Here is a 19,585-nt window from a genome sequence, read left to right as displayed (position 1 = left end):
ATGTTGGACCTCTTAGGGTGACAAGTGGCGGACGCTGATTGGCCCATGTGGTGGACACGTGGCAGGTCCGGATTGGTCCATTTGTCATGGGTAATTTTACCCTAAACACTACTCATCTGATTTATTAAGACAACGACAATCATACTAGCTAGGTTCACTACAAGATATTATATCAAAGAGGGCAATTTAAATCGCCCTCTTAGGTTCAAATTTCGCCCTATTAGGATCGCCCTTAAGTTGCCCTGTTAGCTTCGTCCTATTAGCTTCAAAGGGCATACAAATTTTTCGCCCTATTTGCTAAATATCAAAGAAGGCAAAAATTTTCGCCCTGTTTGATCAAAATCAAATAAGGCAAAATTTTCGCCTACTTTGATTGAATCAAGCAAGACGAAATTTTTTTTGCCCTGTGCAATCAACTCAAACAAGTCAATTCATATTGCCCTCCTTGCTCAAAATTCGCCATGTTTGATCATATTTTAAAAGGGCAAAATCAAAGTCGCCCTCTTTGTTCAATTTTTCGTTTTTAAAAAAAATAATTCTAGGTACTAATAGGCACCTAGAATTATAACAAATTTTTTTGGTTTTCACACAATTTCAAAGTATATTCCGACCAAAATTTTTTAAAAATCGGAAGAGCATAGAATAATCCAAATTAAATATCATAAGATAATCCAAATTAAATATCCTTTTATCACAATTATCACAATTCATGGTAATCAATAGCTCATACAATTAAGAAATTAAGCAATTAATTCGATAAACAGTTTGAATAATCTCAAATGTAACATGATACCTGAAACTTTCAATTCGAGCAGATTCGATCCAAATTCGACAAGTGATTCTAGCAGAAGAGTCGAGTAAATGATTCGAGCGATTCGAACCGAAGATTCGAGCGATTCGAACAAAAGATTCGAGCAAATGATTGAGCAGAATAAGATTCGAGCAAGAGATTAAGGTTAAGATTTGAGCAAATGATTCGAGCAGAAGAAAATCGAAGCAATCAGTTTGGGGGTTTAGGGTTCATCATTTTTGAGAGGAGAGAGAATGAACCTTATTCTGTTTTGGGGGTTTAGTAATATTATTTTATGTAACTTTTGTCTTAGGCGTATTATTTTATTACTAGTAGTACTTTCAACGAGGGCAAACTAAAATTTCGCCCTCTTTGCTCTAAAATTAGAGGGCAAAACTACAATTTCGCCTTCTTTGTTCTGAAATAGAGGATGAAAATGGAATTCGCCCTCTTTGCTCTGATATACAGGACGAAAACTAAATTCGCCCTCCTTGCTTTGAAATAGAAAGACGAAAGTAAATTTCGCCCTCTTTGCTCTGCAATAAAAGGGCAATTATAATTTTGCCCTCCTTGATAGCAACTACCAAGGCAAACTATAAGTTGTCCTCCTTGACCGATTAAATTCGCCCTCTTTAATTTTTTTCTTGTAGTGGTTGTATAATTATAAATTGATTAAGTCTAAAAAATATAATTACAAAGTTGGATAATCTAACTAGTTGCCTAAAAAACTTTAAGTTGTGCTAGAAAACAAAAACTCATCACATCATGAATTCTCAAAGATCCATGTCTTAATAAAGTGAGTAGCTTAGTTGTCTATTACATGGCTACTCTTTCTTAATCAATAATTAATTGTTGTGTTCCTTTTGTCACTTGAAGAAAAGGACAAATTAGTTAGCGTGGCTAATTACGTACTTAAATTAGCTAGCTTAGATTTGATCCATGTAAGTAGATCTTTCATGATGTTTATATATTATATATATCATTTATAAGTGAAATATTAAAGGTTGATGATCGATATAGTTATCCAAAGCTAGCTAACAAAATTAGATCTACTAATTTTGTAGTTGTTGGATTGTTGTCAAATAATATGACAAAATTAACACACATTAATTTAGGCTGAAATAATTCAATTAAAGCACTCTCTAATCATAGGATATATAGATATAAAAATAAACAAAACAAATGAAAATTGAATTTAAATACATTATACGTACAATTAATATATACAACAAAGAAAAACTCTAACTTGATTAACTAAAAACTAAAGGTGGAAATTACTTTAATTTAATTACGAAAATGCATAAAGATGGTTACAAGTACGTCTGTGATTTAACTAGTCAGCACGTGACAGAGCACTCGGTTAATTTCTTCTTGCAAGTTAGCAAAAATTACAAATAAGCTAGCTAGCTAGGCTGTGGTTAGGGTTTTATAAATAACTACAAAGCAAGGAAGAATTGCCTTGGGGTTGGTCACCACCAAGTCTTCAAGGTTGGAGTAGATTCCAGGGGAACCGGCAACCGAGTCGTAGGAGGTGGCGTTACCCGAAGGACCCTCGAAGGACATGATTTCCTCTTCGGCCGGCGCGTCGTTGGCGCTGCGCTTCACCCTACCAGCGATTACTCGGCATACAAGCATTGCCCTACGTCCATCCGTACAATCTAAGCAATCGTGGGCCCTCCCACTACTTGCGGTTGTCCTCACTCCCTTGTTTCCTTGGAACCCATGTCTAATGTTCACCCACAAATAAAACAAGTTAATATTACAATAATAATTTAATTAGAGAGAAAATAATGGGGTATGATTTTGTGATTGGACCATAATTTGCATGTTTTTAGATGGTGTGTTGCAAAAGGTTGAAGAGAAAAGGCCAAAAAAAATGAAGAAAAGTTAAGTTGAGATGTACACTATTCATGTAAACGGGAAGTGGGTTGATAGCAAGATTAATTGGCACAATTAAATGTTTGTCCTTTGTTCTTGTACTCGTCTAGTACTCGGATCTTATTAGTGTAGTGCTGAAATTGTGCACCGTAAAACTCTTTACAAGATAAACATCAATCATTCAAGATACACTATCGTAACAGACAGATAACAATTAATATTGTGTAGAAAAATCACTGCTTATTCATAAGCATAATTCACATTAAAATCAAAACTTTATAGCTAATATTATACTGACATTCACAAAGCTTAATGTTTTATTGCCAGCATTTTGCTACACCAAATAATATATTGAATTAGTGATACATAGGTTTTTAATTTTTCATAATTTTCAATATCTATTGAAAGTAGAATTCATGTCCTATAAAGTTATATTAACAAGTAAACTTCCTTAAGTAAGTAACATTGTCACACCCAATGAGGTTTTCTATAAAAAATTTTCTTACTTAACACATAGCCAAAAAAAGGGGTTACTTTGACACATTTCCAATATCAACTTACTTAATAAAATAGGAGGTTTTCTATATAATTATCTTAGTTATCACATAGCAAAAAAAAAGGGGGGGGAGGGGGGTTTACTTTTGAGGATCCTACTTTTGACACTATCCTTTAACTTTGAGTACTTCCTGAGTAATTAAATACTTCTTATATAAGTAAAACACACAATATGTATGTGATAGATTTCGCATGGAAGAAGCAATATGCATAGCTAGGATCAATCTTTATGTAATAAGACAGTTTTCTAGGAGATTATTGCAAACGCTTATCCATATTAGACAAACTAAAACACATTAATTATTTGATTTTAATCCTATAGTACTCTATAATCCATATAATTTTAATTAATTACAACACAAAAACTTTTACACAAAATCAGCAATTAAAAATATTAATAAATCACAGTTATATACACATAAAAATTAAAATATAGCATAAAAATCAATTTTATTAAGAGTAAGAAAATTACCTAATGATGGTACAAACGCCGCAACCAGGGACAGAACCACAAAGGTTAGAAGAACCACGTGCGCCAAGCGAACAAGTAAGAGCAGTACAATGGAATCTTAGTAGTTCATTCCCATCTGCAGCGCATCTTGGGTTCTTCTTTGTGTTGTTATTTGCTCTTAATTTCACTGCATCCCTACAATCTTCGAACCGTTGGATCGTTCTTTGTGTGTTTTGAACCTTCAATATCCGTTCGATCTTGCACATTGGACTGTCCTTTTTTAGCCAACTCGACTTGAATATTATCTCCACTATGTTTCTGCCCGAATCCTCAGGACCTAGCTCCGACACTATCCACCATAACAACAAACTTTTACAAACAAAAACTAACAATAATAACAACAATAATAATTTTAATATTCATCTCTTTAATTCTTTTTTCATCCCACTTTAAATTTTTAGTGACATTGCTTATGTCATTGCATTATTCACACAAGCTAAGCAACACATGAAATTTCGTGTATGTGAATATATCACGCTCGATTCTCTCTCTTTTTTTTTTTCTTTTCAATGGAAGATTTTTTTTTTTTTTTTTTTTTTGTTTTTTTAAGAATTGTAGCTTAAAAAAAACACACAGACACAAAATTGAGAGGGGTATTTTGGAAATGTAAAATTTATCACCCAAAACCCCTTTCACTTTATATATCGGATAATTTAAAATTTACTCGTTGTATATCAGTTTAATATAAGTAATTTAAATGATTGATTAGCTAATGAACCAATGAAATGAATAATGCGACAAAGTAATTAGCTAGTTTGATAACAAATAAGTATATGACATTTATTGAGCTTGTACCACATTGAACTAATGCTTTAATTGTGTAATCTAAAGTTTTCACATCTTGTAATCAAAATCGATTTTTTGGGTTTTTATTTGTTGTCGGTGGGCCTTTTTGTTTACTCTCATCATTTAATTCCTTATTTGAATTAAATTGCGCATAGGTGGTCCAAAAAAACTCACATAATTAATTTATTCAATAGAAAAACAAAAAAAATCTCACATAATTAAACATTTAGCATCTTGGTGAAATTATTAAACTCGTTAATTCTCCCACCACCCCCTTGATTTTATAATCTCACTACTTCTCTTTTGGTCAACATAAAATATTCAAACCTTATTTAACTACAAGGTTTTAATTAATTCGAATTGGAGTCAAATGATATTTCTAATGGGCATGGTCTTTCCAAATCTATGTACTACCTCCTTTAGATGTGATATGCAACTTTGGGATTACACATAACATTTAACGAATGTATTATTGCTGTTGCATTTTCAAAACTCGAACCCAAAAAGAAAAACTAAACTTGATATCATTAACGATTATGTCATTGAGTCTACTAGTGTAACATCTTATCTAGATTAGTATGATCCATTACAGAGTACTAGACAGCTAAATATATTAAACTACCTAAAAAGCCACATCAAATAAACAAAGTTTGTCTTCTTTAGTGGTGTAGATGGTGAACTCGAGCTACAAACAAGTAGAAGTTTTATGAGACATAATTATCACAAAACTTTTGACTGTTTTATTTGACTGTAAAAAATCAGTTACCATACACTAGTAGTATTAGCATGGCACAAATGGATAAAACTACTAATTGGCCAATCAAAGTTAAAAAGACCTTTTAAAAATCACTATTCAACAACCAGCTTTTCTACTTATACTACATTTCTGCTTTATGTTCCTAAAATACAGTAAATTGTTTTTGCTTTCAGTGTTATTTTTGGTAGGCCATTGAATTAGTTTTTGATAAAAGTACCTTACTTCTTTAAAGCTCTGACATCTCATTCATTTCCAAAATTAAAATTTGAATCTTAAGTGCCCAACGACCAAGCTCCATTAATATGTCGACTTACACTTATTTCTACAATTTAATTCTACGACCTTATGGGTGATTATGATTATTATTATACTTATATTACAAAATATCCGGCGAAAAAATTGGCATACATACTTGATTCTTGGACCGACCTTATATATTTATCTGTCTCCGAAAGTTATTTATAAATTTTAATATGAGTACTTAAAAATCCAATTTTTTTTTTTTTTCTCGTCAAAAAAAAAAAAAATCCAATATTTTTTAATACCTATATAGTAACTTTATTGTTACGGATTTAATTTATTTTTACTGAATATTCCATATTAAACAACATAAAAATTAAATACCTGCATGCCTAACAGCTTGGTGATGCTCCAAGCTTTCAATTTTTGGAAAAACTTCTCCACAGTGTGGGCATGCACATACAGTTGTCCTTGGAATTATTGGGTACCTGATAATTCAATTTCATTAATAATTTTACCAACTCAACTAGTACGACTAACATAATTAAATTTATGTTGGTACTTCCTTCGTTTTTTATTGTTCGTCGTAATTTAATTAAACCCGACTTCATTACTAATAATAGATTATATAAATAACAAACCTGCTAGGATCAACAATCATATGGCACTCATAACACCCGGACAACTTCCTCAATGGCATCCCTCTAGACGATAAGGAATGCGTAGTTGTCACACTTGAACCCGATCTAACCGAACCCGATAAAGACCGGCTCGACATGGACCCTGCACCAGTCTTACCCCGGTGCAGGAGCCGAGCCTCTTGACCCAACGAGCTACTTTCGGGGGACGAGTTATCGGACCGGTGAACAACCCTAGTGTTTCCATGAACTACGTCACGGAAACTACACATAGACCCACAAGAGGATATGGCACTACTAGTACCTTTAGAAGGGTCATGAACTCTAGAACCTTCTACTTGCTTGCAAGTAAGAAGGTTCTTGATCTGGTCCCATGACGAAGGTTGTTTTGGTTTCGGGATTGTTGATTGTTTTACTGGAGTTTGTTGCTTCTTATTCTCTTCTTTGTGATGGTGTTTGTGTTTACGGCCTGGTTTCGGCTTCGGCTTATTGGTACGGGCAGCGTTGGTGGCTGATTCAGGAGGGATGAAAGTGAGAATACCCATGAAGATGAGGCCCAACAAAGTTGTCATGAGAAGAAGGAAATAAAGAAGAGAATGAGAAGAGAAGAAGAAGGGTGGGAGATTTTAGAAGAATGAGAAGGTGATCATGTCATGTGCATATTGGAGTGGATTTTGGTGTAATTATGTCTGTGTAAAATGGGATCGAAGAAAGAAGGGGAAGAGGGGGTGATATAAGAAATTAAAAAATGGGAGGGAATTGAAGAGGTTTGTTATAGATTATAGTGGTGGGTCTTTTATTTTTGGCTTCTTTGGTTTGAGAAGTCGTTTAGCTAATGGATTCCAATGTCTCTTTATCCATTATTTTAATAAATTATGATCTCATGGTCTTTAAAAAAAAACATATACAATAAATAAATCAATATCAAAAAAATCTACTGCGTACTAAGAAAACTTTATTTCTCATTCTGTTTTATGTTTAATTTAGGCCTTGTTCACTTTACTTTAAAAAAAATATTCAGTAAAAATAATTTAAATTCAGTAAAATTAATTCCAGTTCAGTAAAAATGAGTTCAGTTTAGCAAAAATAATTTCAGTTCACTAAAGTAAACGTAAAGAAGAAATATAATAGATAATCAGTAAAAAAAATAATTTCAATTCAGCAAAATTAATTTTAGTTCAGTAAAATTAATTTCAGTTTAGTAAAAATAATTTAATTTCAACAAAAATAATTTCAATTCAGTAAAATAATTCAATTTAGCAAAAATAAGGTGAAGTGAACAAGACCTTACTTTGACTTATTCACGTAAATTTGGCTTTAATAAATTTGGATGTGTTTTTGACAAAAATAACTATACTAAAGTGAAATTATGTTTTGAGAAGTATACTAAGGATAACAATAGTGAAGGGAAAGGAAAGGAAAGGAAAAAGAGGGGAGGGGAGGGAAGGGAAAGGAGGTGGGGGTAGGGAGAAGGAGACCTTCCATTTTCCAACCAAATCTCTCCAATAATGGAGGGATTTGTTATATCAAAAGTAAAAGGAAAATGGATCCCTTGAATTCTATCCCCTTCCCTCCTTACATTAGATATCAAAACAAGGGAGATGTTTCCCTCCATTTCTCATCTCTTCCTTTCTCTTCATTCCTTTCTCTTCATTTCTCTCTATCCAAACATAGCGTAAATTATAAGTTATGTTTCAATATAAATTAGATTATATAAGTTAAAATTATATGCTTTCACCTTATCAGGTGTTAAACTAAATGATTAAGACTGAGAGTTTGTATACGTAGTACAAAAAAGTTTACATGATTTAAAACAAAAAATGATTAATTATATCCAAATATGCTTGTAATTTTATTATTAAACCATTTAGAATACGTAGGGCTTGTTCTCTTACGTTGAAATTCAGTTCAGCTCAGTTCAGTTCAGTTCAGCTCCTTATTTCCTTCTCTTATAAAGTATTCATTTCAGTTCAGTTCAGCTCAATTCAGTTCAGTTCAGTTCAGCTGAGTTCAGTTAATGAGAACAGCCCCGTAGTACTCCGTACTTTATTTGTTCTATTTGTTTGTTGTTAATTAAGGTCATGGATCATGGATTCATGGATGGTGAAGTGGGTATTACATTATTATTATTACTATTATTATTTTTCTTCTTTCTTTACTTAAAACATTTTTGTTTCACAATTTCTAATCTTTTAACGTTTATTTTCCCAATTTATACATTTATTCCAGATTATACATTTTTAATTCGTTTTTGGCTCAATATATAATTGTGTTAAATATTGTCTCAATAATAATTCTCTGTAATTCTCCTTCAATATGAACGCCACATATAATATATATAACCTAGGTATATTTGGTGGGCAAGACCAAATATACTCTAAAGATGAACTTCCTAAGATACACCACAATATACTCTAATATCTTTTACAATATTTCACAAAATTACCCAGCCTGGTCTGGCTGGGCAGTACTAGTCCGCCACCACTGCTGGGCAGTCGACGTCCCAGTCAGCGACTGTCCGGTAGCCAGTGCAGTTTTATGACGGTGGCGCCCCATTATTTCCGGGTCTTGATGTTAAGGCGCAACCACGGGTTATTTTAGAGCAAGAATATTAATAGAAATATTGAAATCTCACCGGAACATTTGAGGGGGAGTTCATCGGATAATTTGGGTCGTGGTCACCGTGAAAAATGGCCTCCTTCGTGGCATCGGAATTATGTTACTCATACTATCATTACTGATAATATAGACCCCTCTACTTCAAATGTCATCCCTCCTCAATAACATTCCTTAGGTAAATCTTTCTTTATAGCTTGTCATGTTGAATATAATCGTTTTTATATGAGACACGGGTGTTTATTGGCGACGATCACTAAGGGAAAGGAACCATCTTCATTTAAAGAGGCGGTTAAAGACGTTGGTTGGCGTAAGGCGGCGATGCAAGATAAGATTGACGCTCTAGAGCGTAATGGCACATGGACCATTGAGGATCTTTCTCTCGACAAGAGAACTATTGGTAGTGGTTATGTGTACAAAATCAAGTACGCCCACAAATCGAAGGTGGAACGTCTCAAGGCTCGTTTGGTTGTTCATGGCAACCGAAAGGTTGAAGGTGTTTGTTATAATGAGACGATTGCTCTTGTTGCAAAGATGGGTACGGTACGTATTTTTTTAGTTGTTGTTGTATCTTTGAATTGAGAGTTACATCAGATGGATGTCCATAATGCTTTTCTTCATGGTGATTTGGATGAAGAAGTGTATATGTATGCAGTTTCCTCCAGGGTACGGTACTCCGATACCTGGAAAAGTTTGCAGGTTGCAGAAGTCTTTATATGGCTTAAAACGCCCTGAGACAATGGTTCTCAAAGTTGTCTAGTGCTCTGCGAGCTTTTGGGTTTAAAAACTCATATGCTAATTACTCCCTATTTATTTATGTACAAGTGTCTCTTTGCATGTTCTTGTGTGTGTCGATGACTTGATTGCAGGATCCTCTCATGATGCCATTGTTAGGTTCAAAGCCTATTTATGCAAATGTTTCTATATGAAGGATTTGGGTTTGCATAAGTATTTCTTTGGCATTGAGGTTGCTTGGAGTCCGGAGGGCATCTTTCTTTCTCAACGAAAGTATGCTCTCGATATTTTGACAGAGGCGGGAATGTTGTGTTGTAAACCCATTGACACTCTGATGGAGCAGTATCATCGTCTTGCACATGCTTCTAGTGAGCCGTTTGCTCAACCGGAACAATATCGTCATTTGGTTGGCCGGTTGGTCTATTTGTCGGTCACTCGACCAGAGTTGAGTTACTCAGTGCATGTTTTGGAAAAAAATTTGAGTGTCCCAGATGTTTCTCATTGGGATGCGGCCATTCGTGTCTTGCGCTATCTTAAGGGTAGTCCGATACAAGGTATTTTTTTGTGACCTACGAAGGATTTACGCTTGACATCGTTTTGTGATAGTGATTGGGCAGCGTGCCCGTTGACTCGGCGTTCCTTGTCAGGTTATTTTATTTTCTTAGGTTGTTCCCCTGTTTCTTTGAAGACTAAGAAACAGCCTAATGTGGCCACATCCTCGGCTGAAGCCAAATACAGCCTAATGTGGCCACATCCTAGTTGTTGTTTGTTCTTAGTGTTTACCATTCGAAGCCTATGCAGCTGTTTTGTGATAGTCAGTCGGCTTTGCATATAGCTAAGAATCCTGCATTTTCATGAACGTACGAAGCATATAGAGGTAGATTGTCATTTTGTTCGTGATGAGTTGATAAACGGTAATATTTCTACCTTATATGTTTCGACAGGTCATCAGTTGGCAGATATTCTCACCAAGGCTCTTGGACGTTAGCAGTTTTGTATTCTATTGCGCAAGTTGGGCATTCGCAATTTGCATGCTCCAACTTGAGGGGGAATATTAGTATCACTTTGGTTATATTTGTTAATATTGTATTTATGTTAAGTTTATCTTGTTAGGAGTTTTAGACAAGTTAGGTTTCCGATTGTATTGAGTATATATTTGTGATCAATATCAATGCAAAGGCTAAACTGTTTTCTCCACAATAAATATATTAACTATCTAAATCTATTCACAATATCTCACGTATATCTTTTCACAATAATATCTCAAATGATATTATTCTCATAATATCATATCACAATATATGTTTCCTATCTCAATAAAATCCTTATTCTCCCTCTGCTTTTCTACTACTCAATTATGGTACCTAACAAAACCCAAAATAAATAAAAGTGAAGTCTATACATGTGACTACTTTCAGTTTACTTCATCATTGTTGCTGAACTGAAATCAAATCTAGTGAACAAAAAATTTTATTGATGAATTTAAATTATTTTTACTTAAATTAAACTAAATTAAGAGATTTTTTTTTTTTTTGTAAACTTTTACCAACAACAAAAAAACACAACTTTTTTTTATTAAAAGTTTAATTTTACCACCAACTAAAAATCTAAAAATTATTTTTTACCACCTGCTTTCAAAATAACCGTTAAATCTAATGGAATTAAAAAAATAAAACTTCAATTTTCGTGTCAAAACACGTGTTCATTAATGTTTGTGGGGTCAATTTGGACCTTTAGATTCGACTTGAGGTCAAAATTGACTAAAATTTATTGTAAATATCTCATTTTGCCCAAAAAATACCTCAGTTTGCGTATCCCACATAAAACGAGACATTTTTCGATAATTTTTAGTCAATTCTAACCTCAAATCGAACCCAAAGGGCCAAATTGACCCCCGAAACCTCTAAATAATATGATTTTTGCATGAATATTGATAATTTTTTTAAAAAAACTATTAAATTTAACGGTTCCTTTGACATCTAGTGGTGAAAAACAATTTTTTGTTTTTTAGTTAGTGTTAAATAAAACTTTTAAAAGTTTGTTAGTAAAAAACAATTTCGTGTTTTTCTTGGTGGTAAAAGCCAAAAAACCTTAAATTTACTAAACCGAAATTATTTTACAGATTCGCTATTATATTTCTTTTTTAAAATTATTATTATTGAACTTAACTTTTTACTGAAGTGCAACAATTTTAAAGAATTAAAATTATTTTACTTCATCTGTTTTTCTTAAGCACCCTGCTTTTCGAAAATGGCCTTTTTTTAAATTGCCCTATTAGTCTATTACCAAAAGTGAAAATCTCACTCAGATTATATATTATCTCTCTCTACTTTGTTTAACCACACTATCATTTCATGTAATATTTTCTCCCCTTCACATTACTCTTAGCAATCCTCATTCATATTTTTCTCTTCTCTCTTATTTTTCAATTTTTTTTTGATTCCTAACCATACCCATTCATATATTATTTTTTTTCTTTTTCCTAAAACTATGTGCCCAAGGGTATGGGGCACTTAAAAAAAAAAGGGAGTACTATTTTTTTAATGAAGTGAACAAGGCCATAGTTTTAAAATGAGAGACATATGGATAAGAAATTAATTAATTTAATAGAATTGCGCCCAACAAAGTGGGTTGTAGTTGATAAACAAATATTAATAAAAGGTTGTCATATAAAATATAGAAAAATTGTGTTAACTCAAGAAAAATAGACAAAAATGAAAAGTGAGTAAAATTTAAGAAATGTAGAAATTATGTATGTTAGGAAAATTTGATAATTACCACCTATTATAATTCACGTGTAATTAATACCTCCAACATTTTTTTTTCTTTTTTTATTTTACCACCAACAGTTTTTTAAAACATTAATATTACTACCTCTTTGCCCAAATCAGCTTGCATGAAGACACTTTGGGCCCGCCCCTTACTTTTCCATGTTCTTTTTTCCTTATTCTCACTATTTTTCCTTCTTTATTCATGACTCTATCTCAAACTTAGGTTAACACTTAAAATCGAAAAGAGAAAACAAAAATAAGATTTTTAAAAATCAAGTCTCCTAGATTCAATACATGAAAGCAATTGAGGAAAAAGGTATGTAATATTGTTTTATGTTTTAGAAAATTAAATTGGGGATTTTGAAAATGAAATTAGGGTTTTGAATCAAATTGGGAATTTGATTATAGTAAGGAATTAGGAGAAATTAACTTAAATTTCATGAAATTCATGTTATGATTAACGTTATTATGGTCATCATTAAACAAGAATAGAGAGAAAATTAAAAAAAATGAATGGAATGACATTATGCAAGGAAGTTTGGGCAAAATGGTGGTAAAATTTAAGGTTTTGAACAATATTTGGTGCATGGTAAAATAAACATAATTAAAATAAAAATTTTATTGGTGCGTGGTTATTACTAAAACGTGAATTATAGTATGTGGTAATTATCAAATTTTCCTATGTGTTATAAATATGTACTTTTAACACATTTGAAACCCTAAGCTAAGCATAGTAAAACACCCCTCCCCCCCCCCACTACCCCCCATCCCCAGTCCCAACCCCCCCCCCCCTCCCTTTCCCAATTTAATTTACCTCTTTATTAAGATATAATTTGTATAATTTTAGGTGGCATTTGAAAATGTGGTTATTAATTGTTATATTAATAAAATGTTAGATGTGATGGGAGCGAGATAGTGAAATATGAACTTTTTAATTAATTCAGTGATAGTATGGGTCTTTAACTTTTGAGAGAGAAGAAATATTTATTTAAAATATGGTGGAATTTTGCATGAGAAATAAAAAATAAAAAATTGTACTGGAATAAAGGAAATATAGTAAATAATTGGAGTTTTATTATTTGTTTATTATATAGAAGTTTTTTTTTTTTTTTTTGAAGCACTATTATATAGAAGTTTTGAAAGAATTCTATATAATACTCATAATTTATTTTTTATTATTTTTTTACAAACATATTTTTTTGTTTTTCGAAAGCATAATACTTGTATTATTTTGTTGTATGTAACTTTAATATTGGTTATATCTTTCACTCAAGTGTTGCATACTCTATAATTTTTGCATTCTTTACTTTCTTAATTTATAACTATAATAATTACAGTATGCTTTTTGTGCGGCTGATTACACTATGTGATTGCTTGTAATTGAACAAAATAACTCCGATAATACTGACTGAGTAATCTATTTAATGCTGACCGAGTAACCTCTATAAAACTGACCGAGTAACTCCTATAAAACTGACCGAGTAACTCCTATAACACTAACGTAATAATCCTCCATGATGGCTGGCCAAAGACATATATGAATTTGTGTATGAACTTACTCAATGATATTGTTTCCTTTTTTTTTTTTGGGGTATGCATCATACATAAGTGACCCATCTATTGATCCCTACTTCATTAAATTACACAATAGACATAAATCCGTATCTTTATTCCGTGAAAAAGAAGTTTACACAAATCATAAAGTTATGTTTATTTGAATCAGATCAGAGTTTGTGAAGTGAGAATTTAAATGCTTGGAGAGAATATTACTTCCTTTTCCTCCCACATTCACGGTCCTAATGATTCAATTGTATGATTACTACTTTAAATTAATTGTATAAAATTTGAAATGATTAATTTATAAACGGTACCTTTGCATTTGAATTATCCTTAGCGGATAAATCTAATGGGTGACAATAAATTCGACATAACAATTATAAGTTCATTATGAAATCAATAAAGGCCATTAGATTTGCTTTTTTCGGGTACAAAACATGAAATAAAGCCATTGTGGGATCGAAGGATTGATAAAATGAATCATACTCCAGTTAGTTGCTTGCCAAAGACAGAAGGTAAAAGTCATTCATATATAAAATAATTCGTAAAAAAAAGTCTTAAATATGAATACCCCTTGGAATAACCAAACACGAAAGTCTCGCTATTGTACTTTGTAAAGTACTCCCTCCGTCTCTTTATTAAAAGTCTATTTCTTATATTTATTACTCACATAATAAAGAGAAATAAATTTTTAATTTAGAGACGGAGGGAGTAGTATATAACTCTCTAGGTAATCTTGCCTATTCTGTATATATAGAGTATATAACTCTTGCTATAGGGTTGATTACACGGAAGTCTCTAGTAGTATAGGGTTGATTAAATGTTCCTTAAGATCCATTAATAGTGAACTTCTACTTGGAAGACTACATAAAAATTTACTTAGCTAAATACATTTTAAAAATAATCTACTAGTATTTACTTAACAAAATTACGCATTAACACCATCTTTGGCTAGTAGCCATAACAACATCAGGTTTTGCAAGACAAAATCAACCCTATAAATATATAAGACATATGCTAAACCCATTGTAAAAGTTGTGCTATTCTAACTGCTAATTTCAAAATTATACGACCTAGCTAACCTCGATCATTTTATAATTGATGCTATTGAGACTAGTTTTGCTTATATATAAATGTATCGTAACAAATTGACAAAGTGAACAATGTAGTCAAACGAATCATCAAAATGAAGATAGAAGCAAGATACATCGACCAACTCCATCGAAATAATACCATAATACTCGTATATAGCAATTACCAAAGGTTGACTAACATGAATTCGTGCAACCTACAATAAGTTATTTAAAGCCTTCCAACCAAAACGCTACGTAACCTAAACCAACTCACAATAATGTAGCATAGTATTCCTCATTCCATCACTAAGTGAGGTCACCGCGTTGGAAGCGTCTTGTCTGTTAGATCAACTTCTCTAAACCACATTTACGTATTCCAACTTTGCTACCCCCCAAATGCTTCTAGACAAACTAGACACCTACGTTATTCCTAACTCAATTCTAGGATTTTGATAAAATGAAATTTGTAATTCCCAATTCTTGTATTGGTAGTAATCCAAAAATTATCACGATGCACAAAACAGAATGAAAGGTTCTGGTTCTGTAGCGTGTGAGGTGGTGTTACAATTTGTTTTTTTTTTTTTTTTTTTATAAAACCACCTGGTTATTGGGTATGTTTATTGGTATCCAAATGATAATAGGATTTGGGTTAAGCTAATGTTCCTTAATAGATAGGGTCTTTAATAGACATGACTTTTATTGGATAGGGTCGATATAGGCCAGAGTGTATTTAATTTAATACATAAAGAAAATAGATGTATAAAAATTATATAAATATTTTCGTATTAATATATACTTCATATTTTTCTTTTTAGTTGATAAGTTTTTAGTCACGTTTGTAAATGCACAATTTCAACCGTTCTTATCTTTAATTACCGATAAGCAAAAATTATGAAAATTTGATATTTTGAAAATATATATCATGACGAATCTAACAAGATCCCATATGAAAATATTTTTCATTATATATAAACCAAAAAATACGGTCAAAGGGGAGTGTGTCAATGTGTTAAAGTCAAAACGTGTCAACTAAAAAAATGGAAGGTAGTATTTAACAAAAGTTTTGTTCGTCTTCAAAAAAAAAAATAAAAAAAAAAACACTAACAATGGTTTTGTCCAATATTTATCTAAATTAATAATTAATTAGCTTTTCCATTATCAAGCCGCAATTGATCCACGACCCGCATTAGCCTGACCCGCTATCGACCCAATAAAATGCAACCAACTTTGGCCCGACTCACAATCGACCCACAATGACCTTGACCCGACCCACACAATAACCATGTCATAGGGAACTTGATTAGGGACGTATGGTTTTGAAGAGTCTCTTATCATTCGCACAATTAATAAAATCAATTACATTCGGGTGTAATTCAAGGAAACTTGCTACTACGCTAATAAAGTCTACTCATTTTAGAATAAATACATTTAACCATTATCCCGAATGTGTCCAATTTACATTTAATAATCCCTACTTTTGCTTAATCTACAACAATCCTAACTTTCACCTGTGTTTTCTTTCTTAAATCTCGAATATCGATAACCTGGAGAAAAGGTTGAATTTTTAAAAACAAATTATTTGCCACATGTTACATGTTAATTGAATCCAGAAAAAATTAAAAAAACAAAAACAAAAAAACCACCAGCCACAAACGTGGCTACCCCTTTCCTCAGCTGGCCAACCCCAGCCCCGAACCATCCCCACTGATCCCTGACCCCACACTTTCGACCTCCTTCCCTTCCCCTCACCCCATTTTATTTGGGTTTTTTGGTACATGGAAGAGTGATTAAGAAAGTGGGGGGTTTAGGCTTTGGCTGGTTTCGAGGGTAGGGAAGGTGGTTTCTAACGTAGGGAAAACTAGGTCGTTGACTAATCCTCCCCAAAGCCAAACAATATATATAATCACTTAACAAACCAAAATACAAGTATAGAGGTAAGTCAAGGGCCGAACAACTAGGAACGGTTATGTTCAATTTCTTTCAATCAACGCCTAAGCTAGATCGAAACCAAAGATAAAAGATACAGTAACCAATACTAATAACCAACTAACAAAACAAAAAAAAAACAAATGAAACACTAGGGAATGGGGATCAACATGCATTAATGATAATCAAGCTAATTAGGGAATCAAGCAATGCAAGCAATATAAAGACAATTAGTAGGAGCAATTACTAGGAGTATTTAATTAATCGTCCTCATACTCTTTAACCTACATTTCTCTAGTTCTAAATAATAAGAAGAAACATAATCGAAATTTCAACGTATTATGATCAAACTAATATCAAGTGGTCATGTTAATTAATTCAATCATGCAATCAAGTTTAGCATCATGGTTAACTACTTCAATCAAACTAGGTAGACAACATGAAAACCTCTAATAATCAATTTAATTACAACACAATGCAAGGACTACTCAAATTCCCAAATCAATCTCAATCCATCGACCATACATGTTTTACCCAACCCTAGCAAACAACTACTCAAGAATCGTCATCAAATCAAAGAAGCAAGTGAAAGAAATCAAGCATCAACAAATTTTAAAGATCAACTATATTAATCAAGAATCAATCATCAAAACCAAATCAAACAAACATAAACTTAAAGAAAGCAATAAAATGAGATAAAGTTAGAAATCCTCATTAATTGTTATGGAGATCTTCAATACAATTGTCACCTTGAATCTTCAATCTCTCAAATCACCATTGAAATATCTCACTTTCTCTCTCTAAATTTACTCCTAAACTAACCCTAAAACTAGAGAAGGACTAAGATAAGAATTCCAATATAAAATTTCTTAATGAATTACTTAAAAAAATAAGAAGATAAGCTATTTATAATTCAAAGGAAGTAAAGAAAATATCTCGAAATAAATGAAGCCGGGTGCGCCCTCACTTGGGCTAGCGCGCTCGTGATAATCAGGGTATGGAAACAGGTCCTAGAGGAGCGCTCCCTCGCAGCCAGAGGATTGACATGTCACGGCGAAGATTGTCGTGTTGCGACGAAGGTTGTCGTGTCGCAGCTATGCCTGCCGTGGCGCGGCGGTGGCTGTCGTGTCGCGACAGAGTTTTCTTACGCGTCCGCACTACTAGAGTAGGGGACTTTTCTTCGGTGCGATCGAGCTTCATGTTGATTGTGCGCTCTTCATGATCAACATTAGGTATGTCAGATTCAAATAATGGAGTTGATGGTGGGTTCAACAACATCACATTTTCATGTGAGCGTAGCATGCAACGCAACCACTTAGCCTTGTAGTTAGCCATCAATTGTTCCATTAGCTTTCATGAGCTAATGTTTTGCACCAAAAGGCTTCTTCCAACTTGGAGGATCATCATGATGAGTCTCGAGCTTTGCCTTAAACCACAACCAAATGAAAGGAATAAATAAAAGGGAAAAAAACTAGAAAATCCACAAAAGTAAACAAAACACAAAATAAGAAATAATAAGGAAACTAAAGAGAAAAATGAATAAAACTAAGCATTTATTAACGAAGAAAGCCATAAAATGACGGAAAAAATAACCTTAAAACTCATCAAATAAGTGGGCACTCATCAGTTTCGGGAGTTGGGGTTTGAGATACAGGTAGTTTTTGAGGTGGTGGGGAGAGGACATCTGGGTTTTAGGCGTGGGGGTTTTGGTTAAGCGTGGTTTTGAGGGTGGGTGTTTTGAGGATAAGGGTTTGGTTATGAGTTGTTTTGGGAATGGGGAAGGTTGAGGGGCGGTGTAGGGCGTGGTAAGGGCTAGGGTGGGGGGGATGTTTATGGTAGTACGACAAGGAAGAGCGTGGCTTTGGTTGTGAGCTAGTAGCTTGAATGTTGGGTTTTTTTTTTCCTTTTTATCTATTGATTTTTTAGAAAAAAATAGAAATAATAATCCCAACTTTCATGAATTTTGCTAGAATAATCCTAATTTTGGATTATTGTAGAATAAACCGAACTTTGGGGGTTCTTCTTTTTCGTCAATCCCAAAAACCGATGATCGATTATATGGGTTACATATATTTTTTTTTTGAAAAAGTGACACGTCACACAAGTTAATTGGTTAAAAAAAATTTAAAGCAAAAAAAATAAAAAACAAACTGTAGACACCCATTTGTGTCTCCCCAAAATCAAACCCAATGATGAGTACCTTCCATGTCAAGGCATAATCGAATGAAGTGAAAGTGTGGAAAGTCTAGTGTTGCGGTTACTTTTAGTTCTTCTCTTTCTCTCTGTTTTTAAAAACCTATTTTGTGAAAACAGCTAATCCAGTTTGTTTTTATCCATGGCGGAAAGGGTCCAATAATAGTGTAGTTGGGTCGGGTTTGATCTTTAACGATATATTATAAGCCCAATTCCGATGAACAATGAGAAAGTTATGGCCAAATTACTAAACTGGGCCCGGTTTGATCTTTATATGCGGCCCATTGATCTAGAGGAGGGCCTATTATTGATTTATCATTCCTAATGCGATTAGGATTGATTATAGTCATCTAAAATCTTCTAGAAGGTTCTTTTGAATCCTAATTTGATTAGCATTGATAAATTGACTTTTAGGAGTTTTAATTAGAATAAAGGAAGTGTTTTTAAGGAAAATACAATTTTACCCTCTCGTACGCTTAAATTTTATCAAAATAAGAAAACGCGTGGAAAACTGATTGCAGCGCCGTACGACACATCTGTCGCCTGGCGACAGGCGCGT

The 19,585-nt window shown here is 33.0% G+C and overlaps 1 protein-coding gene across 1 annotated transcript; it reads right to left on the bottom strand.

Annotated features, from left to right (window-relative positions):
• Positions 1-1,960: 1,960 nt before the first annotated feature.
• LOC110688724 lies at positions 1,961-7,007 on the bottom strand. The gene is made up of 4 exons (XM_021865484.1): positions 6,159-7,007; positions 5,902-6,005; positions 3,696-4,023; positions 1,961-2,516 (listed from the first exon to the last, which is right to left on the bottom strand). Exons 1-4 carry the CDS (start codon positions 6,725-6,727, stop codon positions 2,198-2,200), a joined length of 1,320 nt encoding a protein of 439 aa, XP_021721176.1. The 5' UTR covers positions 6,728-7,007; the 3' UTR covers positions 1,961-2,197.
• Positions 7,008-19,585: the final 12,578 nt, after the last annotated feature.

Source organism: Chenopodium quinoa, unplaced genomic scaffold (genome assembly GCF_001683475.1).
Source record: "Chenopodium quinoa cultivar QQ74 unplaced genomic scaffold, ASM168347v1, whole genome shotgun sequence".
Lineage (NCBI taxonomy): Eukaryota > Viridiplantae > Streptophyta > Magnoliopsida > Caryophyllales > Amaranthaceae > Chenopodium > Chenopodium quinoa.
Note: the sequence above shows the minus strand (reverse complement) of the source record. Positions and strands in the feature narration are given on the sequence as shown.

What these genes read in the sequence shown, in the direction of transcription:
- LOC110688724 (XM_021865484.1), bottom strand. Translation starts at nt 6,727, where the DNA reads ATGACAACTTTGTTGGGCCTCATCTTCATGGGTATTCTCACTTTCATC. An exon ending in ATGATTGTTGATCCTAGCAG is followed by an intron (nt 6,006 to 6,158) that starts GTTTGTTATTTA and finishes TTGAATTATCAG; the next exon opens with GTACCCAATAATTCCAAGGA. An exon ending in GGCGTTTGTACCATCATTAG is followed by an intron (nt 2,517 to 3,695) that starts GTAATTTTCTTA and finishes GGTGAACATTAG; the next exon opens with ACATGGGTTCCAAGGAAACA.